The sequence below is a fragment of the Musca vetustissima genome, unplaced genomic scaffold, assembly GCF_032173495.1.
Source record: "Musca vetustissima isolate MV318-11 ecotype Yass unplaced genomic scaffold, APGP_CSIRO_Mvet_v1 utg10063, whole genome shotgun sequence".
Lineage (NCBI taxonomy): Eukaryota > Metazoa > Arthropoda > Insecta > Diptera > Muscidae > Musca > Musca vetustissima.
The window spans coordinates 80,296-97,745 of record NW_026872486.1 but is presented as its reverse complement, the minus strand read 5'-3'; the positions used below and the strand labels follow the sequence as shown (position 1 = coordinate 97,745).

Sequence of the window (17,450 nt, the reverse complement as noted above, 5' to 3'; positions counted from 1 at the left end):
AAATATATATTTTTTTCTTTTTGTCATCTATTTTCATTTCCAAAATCTGGTCGCCTTAGTCTAGGACGCAATGTTTCGTGACATCAGGAACTTCTGGGACTACAAAAACTCATAATACCCTCACATCATAGTTAAGTCGGGTATAATGAAGGTATTATACAGATCAAGGGCCTTAGTGTCTAATATTACATTCATGATGATTCATAAAACCTAATTTTTTTTTAATTTAAAGCTCCCTATTAAAAATTCATAATGCGCTTAACAGAACTTCAGCCAATATGTCCTCAATAAAATTAATGAATAATTCAAAATCGTATTGTAAAGAATAGCTTAAGACACAAAAAACCCTAATAAAACGTCCTCCAATTATTCGAAGAAATGAGTACTAGAGCTAGATGTAAAACAGTCACAACAACAAGACGTATTTGTCACTGTGAGTGAACAAAAACAAATTTTTGGCCAAAACATATTGACGTCACAGTACTCACAAAACATTGACACAGGCCACTAAGAGTTAAGCATACAAACTGAGACTGAGTTAGGTTTTGGCCAAACATTTCTTGCATTGAGATTTTATGTTTTGGGAGATTTTCTCAAAAGCCTAAATGAATCAAAGCAAAAATACGCTGTGGCTGACTGAGCTGATCTTTCGTATAAGCGTTGTAGATTACACAGCTCTCGACTGTTTATGCTATTTGCCTTTTTTAAGTATAAAAAGAAGCGGTTTTGGCCAATAGAGCACAGTCAACGTTAAGACAACAAACGAAGTGGATCACCGAAAACAGTAGCGGTAGCCACTCTAGCGAACATAAGGATATTTATTTAAATTTTAAACCGTTCCCCACCCGATATTTATTACATAAGGATTACAAACAACAATAAACAAAAACATAAAGTGAGTTTAAAGAAAAATCAGCAACAACAACAAGAAGACATTATACAAAAAAAATAAAAAAAACTTCGAAATACGAGGCGAAAAAAACAAGTAAACCAAATAGGTTTGGTTATGAAATAACGCAACAAGACCTTGGATTGAAATTGACATAAAAAATTGTGGTATATATGAAAGATGTGGAACCACCATCAGCAATGAAAGTGAATGCGTTAAGAAAAAAAAAGTAGTGAAATAAAAGCAACAACATCATTTAAAAATCATGAAAAAAATTGCAGTGTGCGAAATAAAAAAAGACAAAACGAACAAAATATTCATTTCATGGTGAATTGAAAGTTGTGTATGGAATTATTATTTCAAATATTTACTTCCACACAACTTACTTTTTGGTGTAAATTAAAAACAAAAACGAAAATGTGTAATTTCATTTCCGAAGTTATTACATTGTTTTAATGATTAGTAATGGAAAAAGTGGCAATCATTTCATACGTTTTTCAATATTTCAACTTTTTTTAATTATTGTGAAAATTAGTTAGAGTTTGGTGTAGTCTTTTAAAGGTATTTTTTTGGAAATTAGTAAGATTAAAATTAAAAAAAAAAACTCAAAACCAGATTTCAAAATTTAGAGCAGTACCTCAGAATGAAAAGATAAACTGATAATCTATTCCGACCAACCACAGTATTAAAATATCCAAGCTACCAGAAACATCAGACAATTTTGTCATTTACAAAGACTGCTTGAGATTGGGATGACATTTAATTATAAAAATTTCAAAAAATAATTGATTTTCTATAATTAATAAAATTAACTTCAAAATTTGCTATAGGGAATTTTTTCGCTAAATATAAATATAAACTTAATTTCTCAAAAAAGCAAAATGTTCTCTTCAAACCTCCAAAAATATTTTTCAAACTGCTTTTAAGATCATTACAGGTCCAGTTTTGCCTATCAAAATAAAGAAAACACTATTAGGCAGATATCAATCTGCAGATCCTTTAAAAAAACTGATAACAATCTGCAGATCTTTTAAAAAATTCATTAAAATCATCTGCCTAAAAGTTTTTCTATCAAATAGGAGATTTTCTATAACAAGTACCTCCAGGCATAATTGGTCTATTCCCGTCCTTTTTATGTGTATTCAATGGAAATAAAAAACTGGGTCAACTAATATCTGAGCCAAAAAAGGATAATAATGAAGTCCAACTGTAGAGGAAAATATAAAATTGAAATTTACGTGCAGATCCCTTACTAGGGATAAGTAAATAGACTATCGATTAATCGAGTTTATATTTTTTTTAATGTCAAAAAGTCGAAGTAGACTTTTGATCTTGATTGATCGATTGAGAAGTCGGCCTTCTCAATATCGACTTTAGAATTTCTTTATAAATATTTGGCTTATTGTCCCAAAGCACAAATTGCCCAAAAATTACACATTCCGAAACATTATTTTATCTGTTAACAACAATTCATATAAAAAAATAAATGTTTAATCGATTTTGGATCGGTCATAAAAAGTCGAAAATCGATTTGACAAAATCGAAAGATAGAAAATTGAGTTTTCAATCAAAGGCAAACATCTAAAAGTCTAAAAAAATCCTCTTTTTGGTCAGAGGTATTTACTGGGAATATCTTCGAAAAAGCCACAAATACTTCATTCAAATACACTAGGAGCAAAATTGTTCAATCCCCATTAGGGCTCCTTTCGCAGCCTGATGTAGGCTATGAAACTCCTAAAATTAATGAACCTGTAATAATTTCTAAAATAATTTTTGAACCTTCCAGTTCTAAAGAGCTACGTTTTCTACAGGCGCTTGAATAATTTTTCTAACGCCATAAGTAACTGGCTTTTCTCACAAAACTTTATCCCTGAAGATTGGTTGATGAAGTCAACCGAATGAACCGAAATCAATCTGAGAATTCTGTATTTAAATTCAAAATTATTATTTGATTCCCATAAATTATAATTTTCTTGAATCTGTGAAATTAAATTCATAGAACCATACCTCTCGATAATAGGTTCGCAGAATACCGAATTTGACACCTAATCTGTATATCCATCCCTATCTTTATAAATTATAGGAGAACTTACACCTTCTGGAGAATCAGATTATTTAAACCCTACCTCTCGATAATAGGTTGTCATATACCTAATCTATATAAATTAAGGTAAATCTTACAGCTTCTTAAGTTTTTTGAGTGTCAAATCGCTGAGATAACTTTAAATGCAAATATGTCAAAATTTTCATTCATTTTCAAACGCCTTCAACTGCATGCAAATAACTTTAAATGCAAATACGTCAAGATTTGATTTTGAAGTTCCTTCAACTGCATGTTAATAACTTTAAATGCAAATATGTCAAAATATGATGTCCATTAAAATAAAATGTGCCAAATATTCTGAAAAGAAAAGAGAACAGATCATTATGAGATTAGAAAACAAATTATAAAAAATATTCAAATTTTCAAATAAAAACATTTTCAATTATAATTCTTTGTCCACAAAACCACCAACAAAAAGACACATTTCCTTTTAAAAAAAAAATCCAAGCATTTTCAGTCAATAACCTCTAAATTATTATATTGACCGACGGACCATCATTATTCTATGCAGCATTTCCGGTAAATTCATAAATTTTCCCTTTCGTTTCTTTGTATTTAAAAATAAATAGCAAAAAACTGGGTAAACAAATGCAAATGAAGAGAGAAAGAAAGGCAAACGCATCAAGTTTTCCATTTTTTCCAAAATTAAAATCATTGTTGCCCAGCAAGAAAAATTTACATAAAATGCAACACTGCAAGGAAACAATGGCAGGCAGACTACAAACAACGTCATGCAACGAAAAAAAAAAAAATTACTAAATAAGCCATGGATGGTTAGGTTAAGATAGACATCCGGTTTCAGTTGAGAGAGTGTTACTTACATGGCACATAAAAATCGTTTCCAATAATAAAAAAACTAAAGTTTACCATGATTATTATCATAAGCCGCCAACGCTTTGAGTTTTTGCATAACATTTTGTGCTCCAGAAACAGACAACCCCCGCGCATTTCAAGCGTATTAAAGCATTTCATTTCATCGGGAGATAAAATAAACTTCGTTCGTGTTATGTCATGCATAATACAAATCCGGGGCAGGGAAATTTTACAACTTCCTCTTTCCCACAAAGAAATCTTGACTTTTTGAAATAAAATAATGAGCAAAGTTTAATTCCTACATTTTCTTAATTGAATTGCAAAATATTGCCAAATATTTTTTTTAATTCGGAAACCAATTTAATCTTCCCAGAGTACGAAAAGCAAATGTAGTTAAAATAAATTACTTAATAAAACACGCTTGAACTGAATTTTATAGTTGCGACGAGATGCTTCATTATTATCTCAGAAAAAAATCAAATATTGCTTAACCCGCCATTGGAAACTCATGGCTGCCAGCTATGGTATTGGATTGTCTGCATCAAGCAGAGAGTGAGCTTGAGCGTCTCCTCATCATTATCTACCGGCTTCAAGCTAATGACCTTAAAACGAAAGTAAAAGTAACAATGAAACAACAACAGCAACCAAAAATTAGCTTCGCTGTGGCGTTTGTGTAGTTCGTTAGTCAGTCAGTCTCCAGAAAAGCGGCAAACAGGTTTGCCATACCGCTGACAGCCCCCTACACATAATAATCGTACGCTTATGGTTTGTTTTGAAAACGCTGCTAGAAAATACTGCAAATCTTTACACACACAAAAAAAGTAGCACAATGACCACTTAAGTATCAGGGATCGAGGCCAAATTTGTTTTGTTTGTTTTTTTTATAACAAAAACTATTACTTAATATTCATAACCATTCATTCATTTATCACCATTCCTAATTTGTAATTTTGAAGGTTAAAAATTTATTAATATTGTTTTTTCTCTCTCTTTCTCTTGTTTTCTTTTAGTCATGAGAGTAACACAGCATTGGGCCCTCTTGGCCGCCGTACTATTGGCCTTTACCATATGCAGTAGTCGTGCCGACGAAGAACCCTCTTGGGGTTCCAGTAGTTGGTCGTCGTCTGTCAAGGAATCAATGTTGGCTCGTAGATCTGCCGAAGCTGAGGCGAAGCAGGAGGATATTCAAGGTCGTAATTATGCCGTCCATGAACAAATCTACAGCAACGAAACCGAAGTCAATGAATTGATTGAACAGCTGATCACCTCTCGTCGTGAGGGTAGAATTTTGAATGATTACGATCAAGTCTATGCTGATGGCAATGTGGATCAGGCTTTGATGCAGGGTGATGATATGCAAGCTCGTAACATTGTCCGTGACAAGTTGTGTTCATTGGGTTTAATGAGCTGTGAGGCAGAAGGCAAGCGCCCATACTATTCCAACATTTATGCCCAGGGACCTCCACCACCAGGCCATAAGTTCGGCGGTGGACCATATGGCCCAGCTAAACCCATGCCACCACCTGGTTTCTACAATGGACGTCCACCCATGGGTCCCCCACCATCCTCTGTCAATTCCTTTGGTCCACCACGCAAAGTTGGCTATGAATCATCGTATAAACCTGGTTATAGACCCTCCGGCCCAGGTGGCAACTACAATGGCCCCTACTTGGAATCTCCACCACCCTCTGCCATTGACGGTTCTGGCTTGACCACATTTAACAAACCCCCACCCGGTGCAATTATTTATGGCAGCAAACCTCCAGGTCCAGTTTACAATGGCAATGGTGCCGGTCCCAGTGGCAATGTACCTCCATATGCCTTTGAGAATCCCGATAAGATCCATGCTGCCGGTTCCCAACAAACCAATTTCTATAGTCATCAATCATCGGCCTCCGCAACCCAATCATCGAGCACAAAGGTTGTTGTTGGTGGTACCGTAGCCAATGCCGTATCCACTGCCGCCAGTGCTGGTCTACAACAACATGTCCATCATCATTTCCATCATGTTGATGGTGGAGATTCCACAAAAGTACCCACTGTTCCTGTACCATTGGGTAATGGCCAAACAATAAATACCGATTTCTCTGCCTTGGCTCAATCCTCGACAGCCTTCAATCCTCAGACATCCGGAGCATCAAGCACTTTTGGTCAAAGTCAAAATTCGTATAATGCCGGATTCAATGCTGCTTCCCAGGGTGGTCTACTGTCTCAGACTTCCAATGGTTTCAAACCTAATGGTTTGGGTTCCTCAAATGGTTTTGGTGCTGGTTCAAATGGTTTTGGTTCCACCGGTGCCTCCAATGGCTTTGGTTCATCAGGTTTCGGTTCAGCTGGTAGCAGTTCTGGTTTCAATTCCGGTTCCAACTTTGGTTCAGCTAGTACAGGTTTTGGTGCTGCTGGTAGCAATGCTGGTTTTGGTTCAGGCTCTAGCTCTAGCTCCAGTTATCACAGTCAAAATCCCAATTATTATAAAAAGGAGTTGCACAATCTGGGTGGCATTCAAGCCTCCTCTTCGAATAATTTCAATAGCTTGACCTCAGGTTATGACCAATCGTCCTACAACAATGCTGCTGGTGGCTATGATACCTCTCGCAACCAATATGTCGACTGTCAATGTGTACCCTTCAATCAATGTCCCGCTGCCGATCGTATTGGCCGTAAAGAAGATTTAATTTTGGCCATTGATCCTCGTAATTTGGGTAAGGAAATTGAGGCATTGAGCGATGAAGCTGCCGCCAATATTACCACCAGTGCCATGCCCGAGAAAAAGGAACAGGAAGATGACAAGAAACAGGATGAAGGTGAAAAGAAACGTAGTAAACGTGAAGCTGATCAGGCCAAAGACAAAGAGGATGAAGCTGCCGATTTGCCTTTGGATGCTGAAGGGGTAAGTTTTTGTTAATAGATTTCCTATATTTATTTATGTGTAACCGTCTTAACCTGCCTGGCCCGAATTAAAACCCCTCTAATTCCTAATCATTATTTCAAAGCAAAGAGTTTCTAATTTTTTTCTTGCACACTACGCTGCCCGATCGTAAACATATGCAAAAAGGAGGTGACAAAGATTGACTGGCTGCCTAGGCCCTCACCAGGTTTGATTTGCCGAAACACGAGAGAGCTGCTTCAGTTTATGAGCGGTGGCGTATGTGCTTGGCGTAACTAATACCAACTAAAACAAAAAAAAACAACAAGCAATGTATGCTAACCGCACAGCTCAAGAAGCCTCAGGCTCACTTCACACGCACGCACGCAACTAAGTCTTCCTAATGTGGCATGTTTCCCCCTTTGCCATTTTCTCACTTGCATTGTGGCCTAGCCTTAATCAATCTTTATCCTTCCTTCCTTCCCTCCTCCACCCCCTTCCAACAATGCAGCAGCGTACCTTTGACCAACAAGGAGCCATTGCTGCCATTGAACTGGTACAACGTAAAATCTTGCCCACCTATGGTGTAAGCTTTGGTCTACCCTATCCCAGCAATGCGGCGGGTTATCCACCAAATGTCTTGGGCGATCATTATCCGGCACAAAATCCCCACTTTGGGGCCATAGGTCCCAATGGCCTAAATCTCGGTTTGATTAATGTCAATCCCTTGGTTTCGGTCCAGGTGCAAAAAACGGATTTTGGTGAAAAAGTTGTCAAGCCTTTGGTCAATCTTCATGTCACACCGAATTTGAATATTTTCTCAAAGATTGGCAGTCTGTTTAAGCCCAAGGAGACAGTGATTGAGAATCATCATTATCATCATCATGAACATTATTCGGGTTTCGATCACGATCATCATCATGGACATGAACATCATCCTGAAATAGTTAGCGGACCTGGTCTTATATATGCGGATCATAAGCCGGATACGACTGGTCCTGGACCCATACCGCATTATGCATCGGGTTTTAAACATTATGATGTTGAAATGTATCCAAGTAAGCCCATATTTGAATATCATAGTGGACCTCAAGTGCCTCCAATACCCAGTCCGATACATGATCACGATCATCATCACCATCATCATGAGGAACATTATCAGCAACATTTCGAGGAACACAATGAGCATCATTCTAGTCATACTTCATTCCAAGCATCTTCCTCATATCCTGCCAGTGGGCCATCATATCCAGCCAGCGGCTCAGGGGCTAGTAATTATCCTAGCGGACCATCATATCCAACCAGTGGATCAGGTGCTAGTAATTATCCTAGCGGGCCATCATATCCAACCAGTGGAGCTGGAGGTGCTGGACCATCATTTCCAACCAGCGGAGCAGGAGGTGCTGCTGGTAATTATCCCAGCGGACCATCCTATCCTCCCAGTGGCAATAGTGGCTTTGGGGCTTCAAACTCCTATCCGCCTGCCAATCAGGGCTATCAAGGCTACTCAACTGGTTATGGAGATTCAGGAACTGATGCAGCTAGCGACAATAATGATGATCGTAGCTCATATGTTAATCAATCGCTTAGCTTTTCACAGTCACAGCGTTATCGTAAAGCCAAGGCATTGCAAATCCATAATATACCCACCCAGGCTCCTGGCACTGCAGAAGGCAGCTCATATGTTACCTTTCCCAAAGATCGTCGTAGGCGTAGTGTGCAAGAACATGAAGAAACTAAAGCAAAACATAGTAGTATCTTGGCCGATACTGCCAAATTGGAAGAGGTAGTTCCAAAAGGGTCCAATTTCCGAATTTTCAAAAAAAAAAAACAAAACATTCCACAAAATTTTCTCTTTTCAATTACTAATCGTATTTCCCCCTTCTTCTCTCCTTTAGCGTGCCTACTATGGTAATCGTCCCGTTGAAAAGACCTGTCGTGTCAATGAAGTCTGCTGTCGTCGCCCCTTGCGCCCCGTCCCACCACCACAACAATATGGACGCTGTGGTACACGCAACGCTGCCGGCATTACCGGACGCATTAAGAATCCCGTCTATGTTGATGGTGACAGTGAATTCGGTGAATATCCTTGGCATGTGGCCATTTTGAAGAAGGATCCCAAGGAATCGATTTATGCCTGTGGTGCCACCCTCATTGATGCTCAACATGTTATTACCGCTGCCCATTGTATCAAGGCGTAAGTTTTACCTAATGTTTTAAAGCATCATATTCAGTGGACTAACCTCTCCTTCTTCTTCTCTCTTTACAGTCAAAACGGCTTTGATTTAAGAGCCCGCCTGGGTGAATGGGATGTCAACCACGATGTTGAGTTCTTCCCCTACATTGAACGTGATGTCGTCTCTGTACACATTCATCCTGAATATTATGCCGGTACCTTGGACAATGATTTGGCCGTCTTGAAATTGGATAGTCCTGTTGATTTCAGCAAAAATCCTCACATTAGCCCTGCCTGTCTGCCCGATAAATATTCCGACTTCACTGGTGCCCGTTGCTGGACAACCGGTTGGGGCAAGGATGCCTTTGGCGAACATGGCAAATATCAAAACATTCTCAAGGAGGTCGATGTACCAATTCTCTCCCATCACCAATGTGAAAGTCAGTTGCGTCAAACCCGCCTCGGCTATAGCTACAAACTCAATCCCGGTTTCTTGTGTGCCGGCGGTGAAGAGGGCAAGGATGCCTGCAAGGGTGACGGTGGCGGTCCCTTGGTCTGTGAACGTCAAGGTGTTTGGCAAGTGGCCGGTGTTGTCTCCTGGGGTATTGGCTGTGGTCAAGCAAATGTTCCTGGTGTCTATGTTAAGGTATCTCACTACTTGGACTGGATCCGCCAAATCACTCAATACTACAAATGATTAGAAGCTTCATCCTCGTCAGCGACAACTACAACTCGAAGATGTTGCCAGCTACGTGACATATTTGAGTTTCACTTTTAAATCGCCATGTTTTTCAATTTCTGTTACTTTTTTACAAGCTTTTAATTATTTATTTTTTTGTTAGTGTTGTAAGCAACGATGATGACGTGCTCTCAGCTTTATGTATTTATTGTTTATTGTTTTAATCCTTATTGTTTGTTTTTTTATATTTTTTTTTAAATTGTCATTTGAGATTGTAGAGCGTGAAAACGCCGTTGATCACGTAAACATAGAAACTATTTAATTATTTTTTATATATGTATGTATTTAATTTATTTTTTGTAATGATGATTATATTTAAATAAAAGTGATTTTTTTATTTATAAATAAATGTTTTGTGTGTTTGTTTTTCTTTTTTAGATTCTCAGTGTAAACAATTCAATGTTTAAATAAATAGAAAGTTTAAATATATCCGGTTGAATATTCCAACACTAAAATACGTTTTCAGAATAATAAATAAATTGTTTGCAGATTATTTAATTTTTTTTTATTATAGAACATCTGAGGTGGGCTAAATAAAAATTAACATATTGAAAAATATTTTTTTATTCCCAATCCAGGCTTTGAAAAATATTTAAAAATTACACGCCGATTATTACTAATATTCAGTACAGTCCTTCTAATTACTTGTCCAGATTCCCTTCACCATAGTTTAAGTTTTCGGTCCACTTCATCCCAAAATTATTATCTGATCATCACCGAAAACTATATTCAATTTATTTATATATTCAATACTCAATTGTGGACACTGACCTCCCCATGGTGCCACCGTTGCCCTGACCATGACATTAGAATTCTGCTAGGAGATTTTAATGCAAAAATCGGAAGGGAAAATATCTTTGGTCCCACCGTCGGAAAATTCAGCCTCCATGAAGAAACATCAGACAACGTCATGAGGTTGATTGATTTCGCGGCAGCAAAAAAACATGGTAGTTAGCAGCACCAGCTTCAAGCATTTCGATATACACAAAACACTTGGATTTCTCCCGATCGAACAACGAGAAATCATATTGATCATGTTGTGATAGACGGAAGGCATTCATCCAGTGTATTAGACGTTCGATCGATCCGAGGAGCGTATATAGATTCGGACCACTATCTTGTAGCAGCCAAGGTTTGCACTCGTCTTAATGTTGCAGCAAAGGTGCGATCTAACACAACACGGAAACTCGGCGTCGAAAAGCTGCAAACCCAACAGTTAACCCAGGCCTACTCCGCTCAACTTACCCACCTGCTTGACGAAAGCACTTCTTGTCCCGATAATAGTATAGAAGCACAATGGCAAAGAATTTCCCACTCCCTACAAACTGCAGCAAAAGCAACACTTGGGTACCAAAAACCACCACCAAGAAACCCATGGTACGGTCAGGATTATCGTAATGCTACTGATGTGAAAAACGCAGCGTATAGGGCAACCCTGCAAACAGTAACAACACATAATGTGATGCAGAATTATCGGGAGAAAAGGAGAGAGGAGAAACGTGTTTTCAGAAAAAAGAAGAAAGAACAAGAAAAACGTGAGCGTTAGCAAATCGAGATATACAGGAGTCAGAATGAAGTCCGGAAATTTTACCAACGAGTAAAATACCAAACTGAAGGTTTAGGTGCAGGCACAGCCTCCTGTAGAGATGAAGAAGGAAACCTTGTGACAGATACAGACAGCGCGTTGAGGATCTGGAAGAAGCATTTTGAAAAGCTTCTGGTATCAAATAGTGGCGGTGAACAAGATACCCCAGAACTAATAAGAGATGACGGTATAGAATGTATACCACCTAGCCAAGATGAGGTCAGAATAGCAGAACAATAAAGCTGCAGGAGCCGATGGGTTACCAGCCGAAGTATTCAAGACTGGTGGTCAGGAGCATGCACCAGCTGATTAGTACAATTTGACTAGAGGAATGCATGCCCAATGATTGGAACCTCAGCATCCTGTGTCCCGTGCACAAAAAAGGAGATAAGACGATATGTGCCAACTATAAAGGAATAAGTCTCCTTCCCATCGCATATTAAGAGCTATCCAGCGTGCTGTATGAAGGACTGATGCCAATGACATCATCGGACTATATCAATGCGGCTTCAGACCTGGCAAATCCACCATTGATCAGATTTTCACTCTGCGCCAAATCCTGGAAAACCCCACGAAAAACACATCGACACATTCCACCTATTCGTCGACTATAAATCCGCATTCGACAGCCCTATCCGTTCAGAGTGTATAAAGCCACGTCTGCGTTTGTCATTCCTGCAAAATTAATACGGCTATGCAGGATAACTTTAACTGGCACAAGATCAGCAGTTAAAGTCGGAAAGGACTTCTCGGAGCCGTTTAATACCGAACGAGGATTCAGACAAGGTGACAGTTTGTCGTGTGACCTTTTTAACATCCTGCTGGAAAAAGTCATACGAGAGGCAAAAGTGAACAGAAATGGCCACGAATAAGATGGAAAGATCAAGGGGAAGACAACATTGCGAATATGGTGTTTCAAATTGGAAAAACTGCGCAAAAGACCGACATGCCTGGAAATCTTTTTTAAGCTCGGCTTTTGGAACGAAAGTTCTGTCACAATCCAGCTAAGTAAGTAAGTCCTTGACCATACCTGGACCCTCACGGAAAATTTCAAAGCGATCAACGTTATATTTTTTCCCCTCCAGTGTGGTAATGGATTACTAAATAATATCTCAGTAGGTAAGCACCTGTAAATATTTAAGTGTAACTCCCATATACGAGTACATACGACAATGTAATTTGGTATCAATTTAAAGGTCAACCATTCCTTTTGGATAACTCTCAACTTTTTGGGTCTATTTCCTTCAGGGGTAAATATATACGCTATAGAATACAAATGTTGTAATTTTTCAAAAACAAAAGTCAGGGTCCGTTTGACCCACTAAATATTGACCGATCTTAATAAAAACATGCATGCATGCTTATTCTGTGGCCCGATCCCCTTCTCCATGTAAAAATTCAATGTGTTTGGACCATAATTGCGGCCTCTGGAGCGACCAGAAAATCGGACAAAAATAAAGTTTTTGGTCCATTTCATCCGCTAAATATTAACCTAAATCTTTACCAAAAACAATAGGGATCATCATTCGCCAGAACCCATCCTACATGCAAAATTTCGTGAAGATTGGTCCATCGTGTTTACAAATTATAATGGACATAGGGACGGACGGACACACATGTCTAGATCGATTCAGCTAGTCGAGATATGATGATCGGTATACATAAAGGTGGGTCTAGGACCAATATTGCTTGCCTGGAAAAAATTTGTTTAAAATATCCACGACTGGGGCTCTCCTTAAAAATTACGTTTTTTCTTTTTGATAATTTCTATTCATTTATTTTTATTTTTAAATAATTTTAATTTAAATATTGCATTATTTTTCAGTGAATCCTATACACGTAATATAAACATTTACATGAAAGTGGACACAGCTTGTAAACAAAACTGCCTTTTATTTGTTTCTTAAATGCAAATACATCGGTGTCAATGGAATTGAAAATCCAAACTTCTTTCTATTTCACCTATGGAAGATGCATGCCGAGGTACGATTAAACACCGAAACTAAAATAAAACTTCCTCGAAGCAACAAACGTCAACGCCCAACACTCACACTAGGCTTTCATATCAGAAGGCATTAGAAGAGGAGTAGTGTTAAAAAACAAAACTAATTATTACAAAATAAAAATTGAAAAAAATGAAAACTTTAAAATTGTTAACGAATATATCAGCAATTACTGCCTTTAAAACTTGGAAAAGAAAAAACCGTCAAGTGGTGGCGGCTATAAAACATGCTAACAAATTGTTCCCCATATATATATATATATATATATATGTGTGTGTGTTTGGGCCTCATATGCCAATATTGTGATGACCAAGGTGGATAGTTAAGCTTGGCTGGTTAAATAAATCGATAAAACTTTGGAAGACCGACTAATTTCATTGCCTTGGTATAAAATTGATGTATAACAAGCCGAGAGTGGACATACCATAAATAATTGTTGAATAGTAATGAACAGCGGTATAATATTTAAAGTTATAACTTGCGTTATTTTAGGTAAGTTTGCTTTGTAAATTGCAAACGGGAAATTATTCAAAAGTATTTTTTGTTTCATTACAGCCCTTCACTCTTCCGGGGAAGCAGTGGGACGTCTGACAAAACGCAATGGTTACATTTATAAATCAGCAGCATCGTTGGGTTCTACACACGGTGGGGGCGGTGGTGGTGGTGTTCTTTTTATACCCCAAGAACCGCAACACTCAGCACCGGATCATGAAATCTCATTTCAGGATAATAACAGTGGTGGTGGAGGTGCCGCTGGTGCAGTTAATGCCAAATACGATGACAGTTACTATGACTACAAGTTAGCCGGATCACCAGCCAGTGGTCCTCCGCCAGGAAGCTATCATTTGAGTGGTGAACCCCCTAAGTCCAGCAATTCCAAACAAATTATAAAAGTCTCCTCAGCCAGCAGTGTCCCCTCGGTGTCTTATCATCTGACAAGTGAAACAATTTCAAGTGGTCCTAAACATGGCTACAGTATTGGCAGTGGTTTGCGTTCGATTGCTCAGGGATCTGCAAATCAGGCCTATAGTGCAGTGGCATCCCAACATGCAGCTGCAAAGCAAGCAGCATTTTTAGCCAAAAATTCACTGGCCCAGGCGGCAACACAGGCTGCCGCCACTGCCCAGGCAGCTCTAGAGGGTAAACAAATACTTCTACATGAACTGCAACAACAGGCTGGTATTGCCCAGCAGGCTTTGTCACGAGAACTTGATCAATTGAAATTGGCACAAACAACTGCTCAGCTAGCCCAACAAGCTGCAAGGGCTGCCCGCAATCAAATATCTGTTCTCACGGGGGCTCTGAACAATGCCAAGGCTGTTGCTGATCATGCCGATCAAACTGCCCAGGAAGTTGGCAATCAATTGGCCTCTCAATCGACAATGGTGGGTCAAGCCAAGACGCGTCTAGAACAGGTCGAAGAACAATTGAGACAAGCCACCGTGGACTATGAAGCAACAAAGGAAGCTGCCCTGAAGGCATCTTCGTCGGCTGCAGAGGCTCAGGTGAATGCCTCACAGGCTGCTGCCCATGCCACCAAAGAACTCCACGATAGTACACATCAACATACACCACCATCTGCATCGGCTGACGATTCTTTTGAAGATGCCCAGGCATTTGTTCACCAGGTGCATTCAAGTGGCAAACGTAGACATCCAAGTCAACATCCTTCGATTGATCGTAGCGAAAATGTTGAAAACCAGTAGGCTGTAAATTTTATTATTTTCATATTTTATGGTTATACATAATTATATAGCATATCTAATTTGTATTTTTAATAGTTATTTATATTACATAAACTAAACGCATCAAAATTCAAATCCCCAAAACCAAGATTGTTTTTTTTTCTGTAGAAATAAGTGGATCTGCATGTCGATAATTTCAAACTGATTAATTTGAATCTCTTGATTATTTGAATTATTTTACTGACCAGTAGAAAATGCACAAAAAAAGGAGCTATAGGTTCTTTTATAAGGGCTATGTCAAAGAACTTCATTGAAAATTGTGTGTCAGGAAATTTTCTTATCCGAAGAGAAACTGAAAGTACGGATTTGATACACGAATTCATTTATAAGGACTATGTCAAAGAACTTCATTGAAAATTGTGTGTCAGAAAAGGAAGAGAAACTGAAAGTACGGATTTCATACACGAATTAAATTAACACAAGTCGGCCGGCAGATCATCAACAATGTCTCATTTGATTGGGTCCTTAAAATGCTTGAAAATGATTCGAAAGTCCATCCAAATAAAATTATACTGACTGATGAGACCCATTTACTCCTCGTTGGCTACATCAACAAACAAAATTGTCACATCAGGGACTTGAAAACTCAAAGAGTTATTGTTGAGAAGCATCTACATCGCAATCAGCCAAAACTTTGGGAATTTGGTGCATCATATAAATGAAATCGGAAAAAATATATAGGAAAGTTATATGTAAATGCGAATCGATATTAACAAAACTGAACAAATTTTATTCTAGACTCAAATCAATAGGCTATGCAAAATCCGAAAACATTTTGGACTTTTGTCCGTCCACTTATATCAAATTGAACGAAAATATATATGAATGCTATATCTAAATCTGAATCAATTTCTACTAAACTTGACACAAGTTTTTCCAGACTCAATTCTATAGTTTGTGCAAAATTTCGCCTTAATCGGACAAACCTTCGGAGTTTGATGCAACATTTACATAAAATCGAACGAAAATATATATGGGAGCTATATGTAAATCTGAACCAATTTCAATAAATCTTAGCACACGTAATGCTAATACTTCATAAGTACGTTGTGTAAAATGTTGTTTCAATCGGCATAAATTTGGTCTTATTCACCAGTTTCAATAGGCTTCGTTCTTGGGCCAAATACGTGGGCTGTGTCAAATTTCATCCAATTCGGATCATAAATGCGACCTGTACTTTATTTACAATTTAACATGCACACTCAGACGGACTCAGAAAGTGATTCTATGCATATTCTCAAGTGTAACTCTTGGTATATCTCGTTTTCTTTTGCATGTTACAAACATAGGCACAAATATATAATACCCAGTTCCACAGTGGGGTGAATGGTATGAAAAGCATTTTGAAGGGTCCCAACGGAATTTTGGAGTCCTATATCCCAGTAAATATGAATTACGGTTAAAAAAAAGTGTGTCGTTGAAATCTGGTCCCCTAGAACTTTCACGATATTGGTAAAAAAGATGCGAGAACTGGCCTTGAACAAGACAATGATATTGTCGCAATCCAATTTGTATACATTTTCCATTCAACTTAAAAATTTTTCACCAAAATTTGGATATATGGATCTTACCTCATCTGGAAAATAAAAATTTCAGGGATAAAACATATTATAAATACAATAAACTCTTCCTTACATTTGTGTCGGCCGTGTCACACCAAGATGAACATAGAGCAAACCATACATAATTTTAATATCTTCCTCCTCTTAAAATATTAACAAATTGGTAATATGCAAAGTCCAATGAGAAAGCTATTTAGCGAGCACATTCTTGTTGTAAACCATCAAGGACTTACCACTACTGAAAAAAAGAAAATGTGATCATCTATAAAATCATTATAACCAAAGAAACGTACCTTTTATTCTATTCCATTTTGCTGCAAAGGAAGAGGAAACATTGCATTTTCTAACAACACTTAAAACACAAACGCACTCACACACACTACGCGAACCCCGATTGTCTTTTGCGAAATTAACAGAGAAAACGATTCACATAACATTGTATTTTATTAATTTTTGATAGAGGCCGATTTCACCATCATTTTTCAATACTTTTTTCACATTTAAATACATTTATTTTATACAAATTATAATATTTTTTTCACTGCCAACAAATTCTCACAACTCAGCCCGTTTTTGCAAAATACCGTTACTGACGCCACATTGACAGGGCTGCATTTGGGGTAGACAAAAACAGACAGCTATCGATTAATTTGTTATCGACCCATAGCTGCAATGTTATTTATTTGTTTTTTAACATTTATTGTACGCAATTTTAAATTTTTCACTTAAAATCATTTAGGAAATGCTTCTTAGCTTAGTATCTTCTAAAAACCTCTTGTATTTATTGTAAAATTCATTATTTTTCCTCGTTTCTTTCCTCTGTTGAGCTCTTTTAGCCACACGTTCTCATTATAAGGTGTAACAAATGTCAGCAACAGCTGTTTTCACGTTGAGCAAAACAATCGATATTATCGTTCAACTGTCAGCTCTAATTGACTTCTTCTTCGTGGTTTTCATTTTTAACGTAA

The 17,450-nt window shown here is 37.9% G+C and overlaps 2 protein-coding genes across 2 annotated transcripts; both read left to right on the top strand.

The window, feature by feature from the left end:
* The first annotated feature begins 803 nt into the window (after positions 1-803).
* Positions 804-9,547, top strand: LOC133324029 (serine protease filzig). The gene is made up of 5 exons (XM_061532951.1): positions 804-895; positions 4,817-6,064; positions 6,140-6,696; positions 8,571-8,869; positions 8,942-9,547. The coding sequence occupies exons 2-5, from the start codon at positions 4,819-4,821 to the stop codon at positions 9,543-9,545; spliced, it is 2,706 nt and encodes a 901-aa protein (XP_061388935.1). The 5' UTR covers positions 804-895; positions 4,817-4,818; the 3' UTR covers positions 9,546-9,547.
* Positions 9,548-13,883: 4,336 nt separating this feature from the next.
* On the top strand, positions 13,884-14,881 carry LOC133324783 (uncharacterized). The gene is made up of 2 exons (XM_061533655.1): positions 13,884-13,922; positions 13,976-14,881. Exons 1-2 carry the CDS (start codon positions 13,884-13,886, stop codon positions 14,879-14,881), a joined length of 945 nt encoding a protein of 314 aa, XP_061389639.1.
* Positions 14,882-17,450: the final 2,569 nt, after the last annotated feature.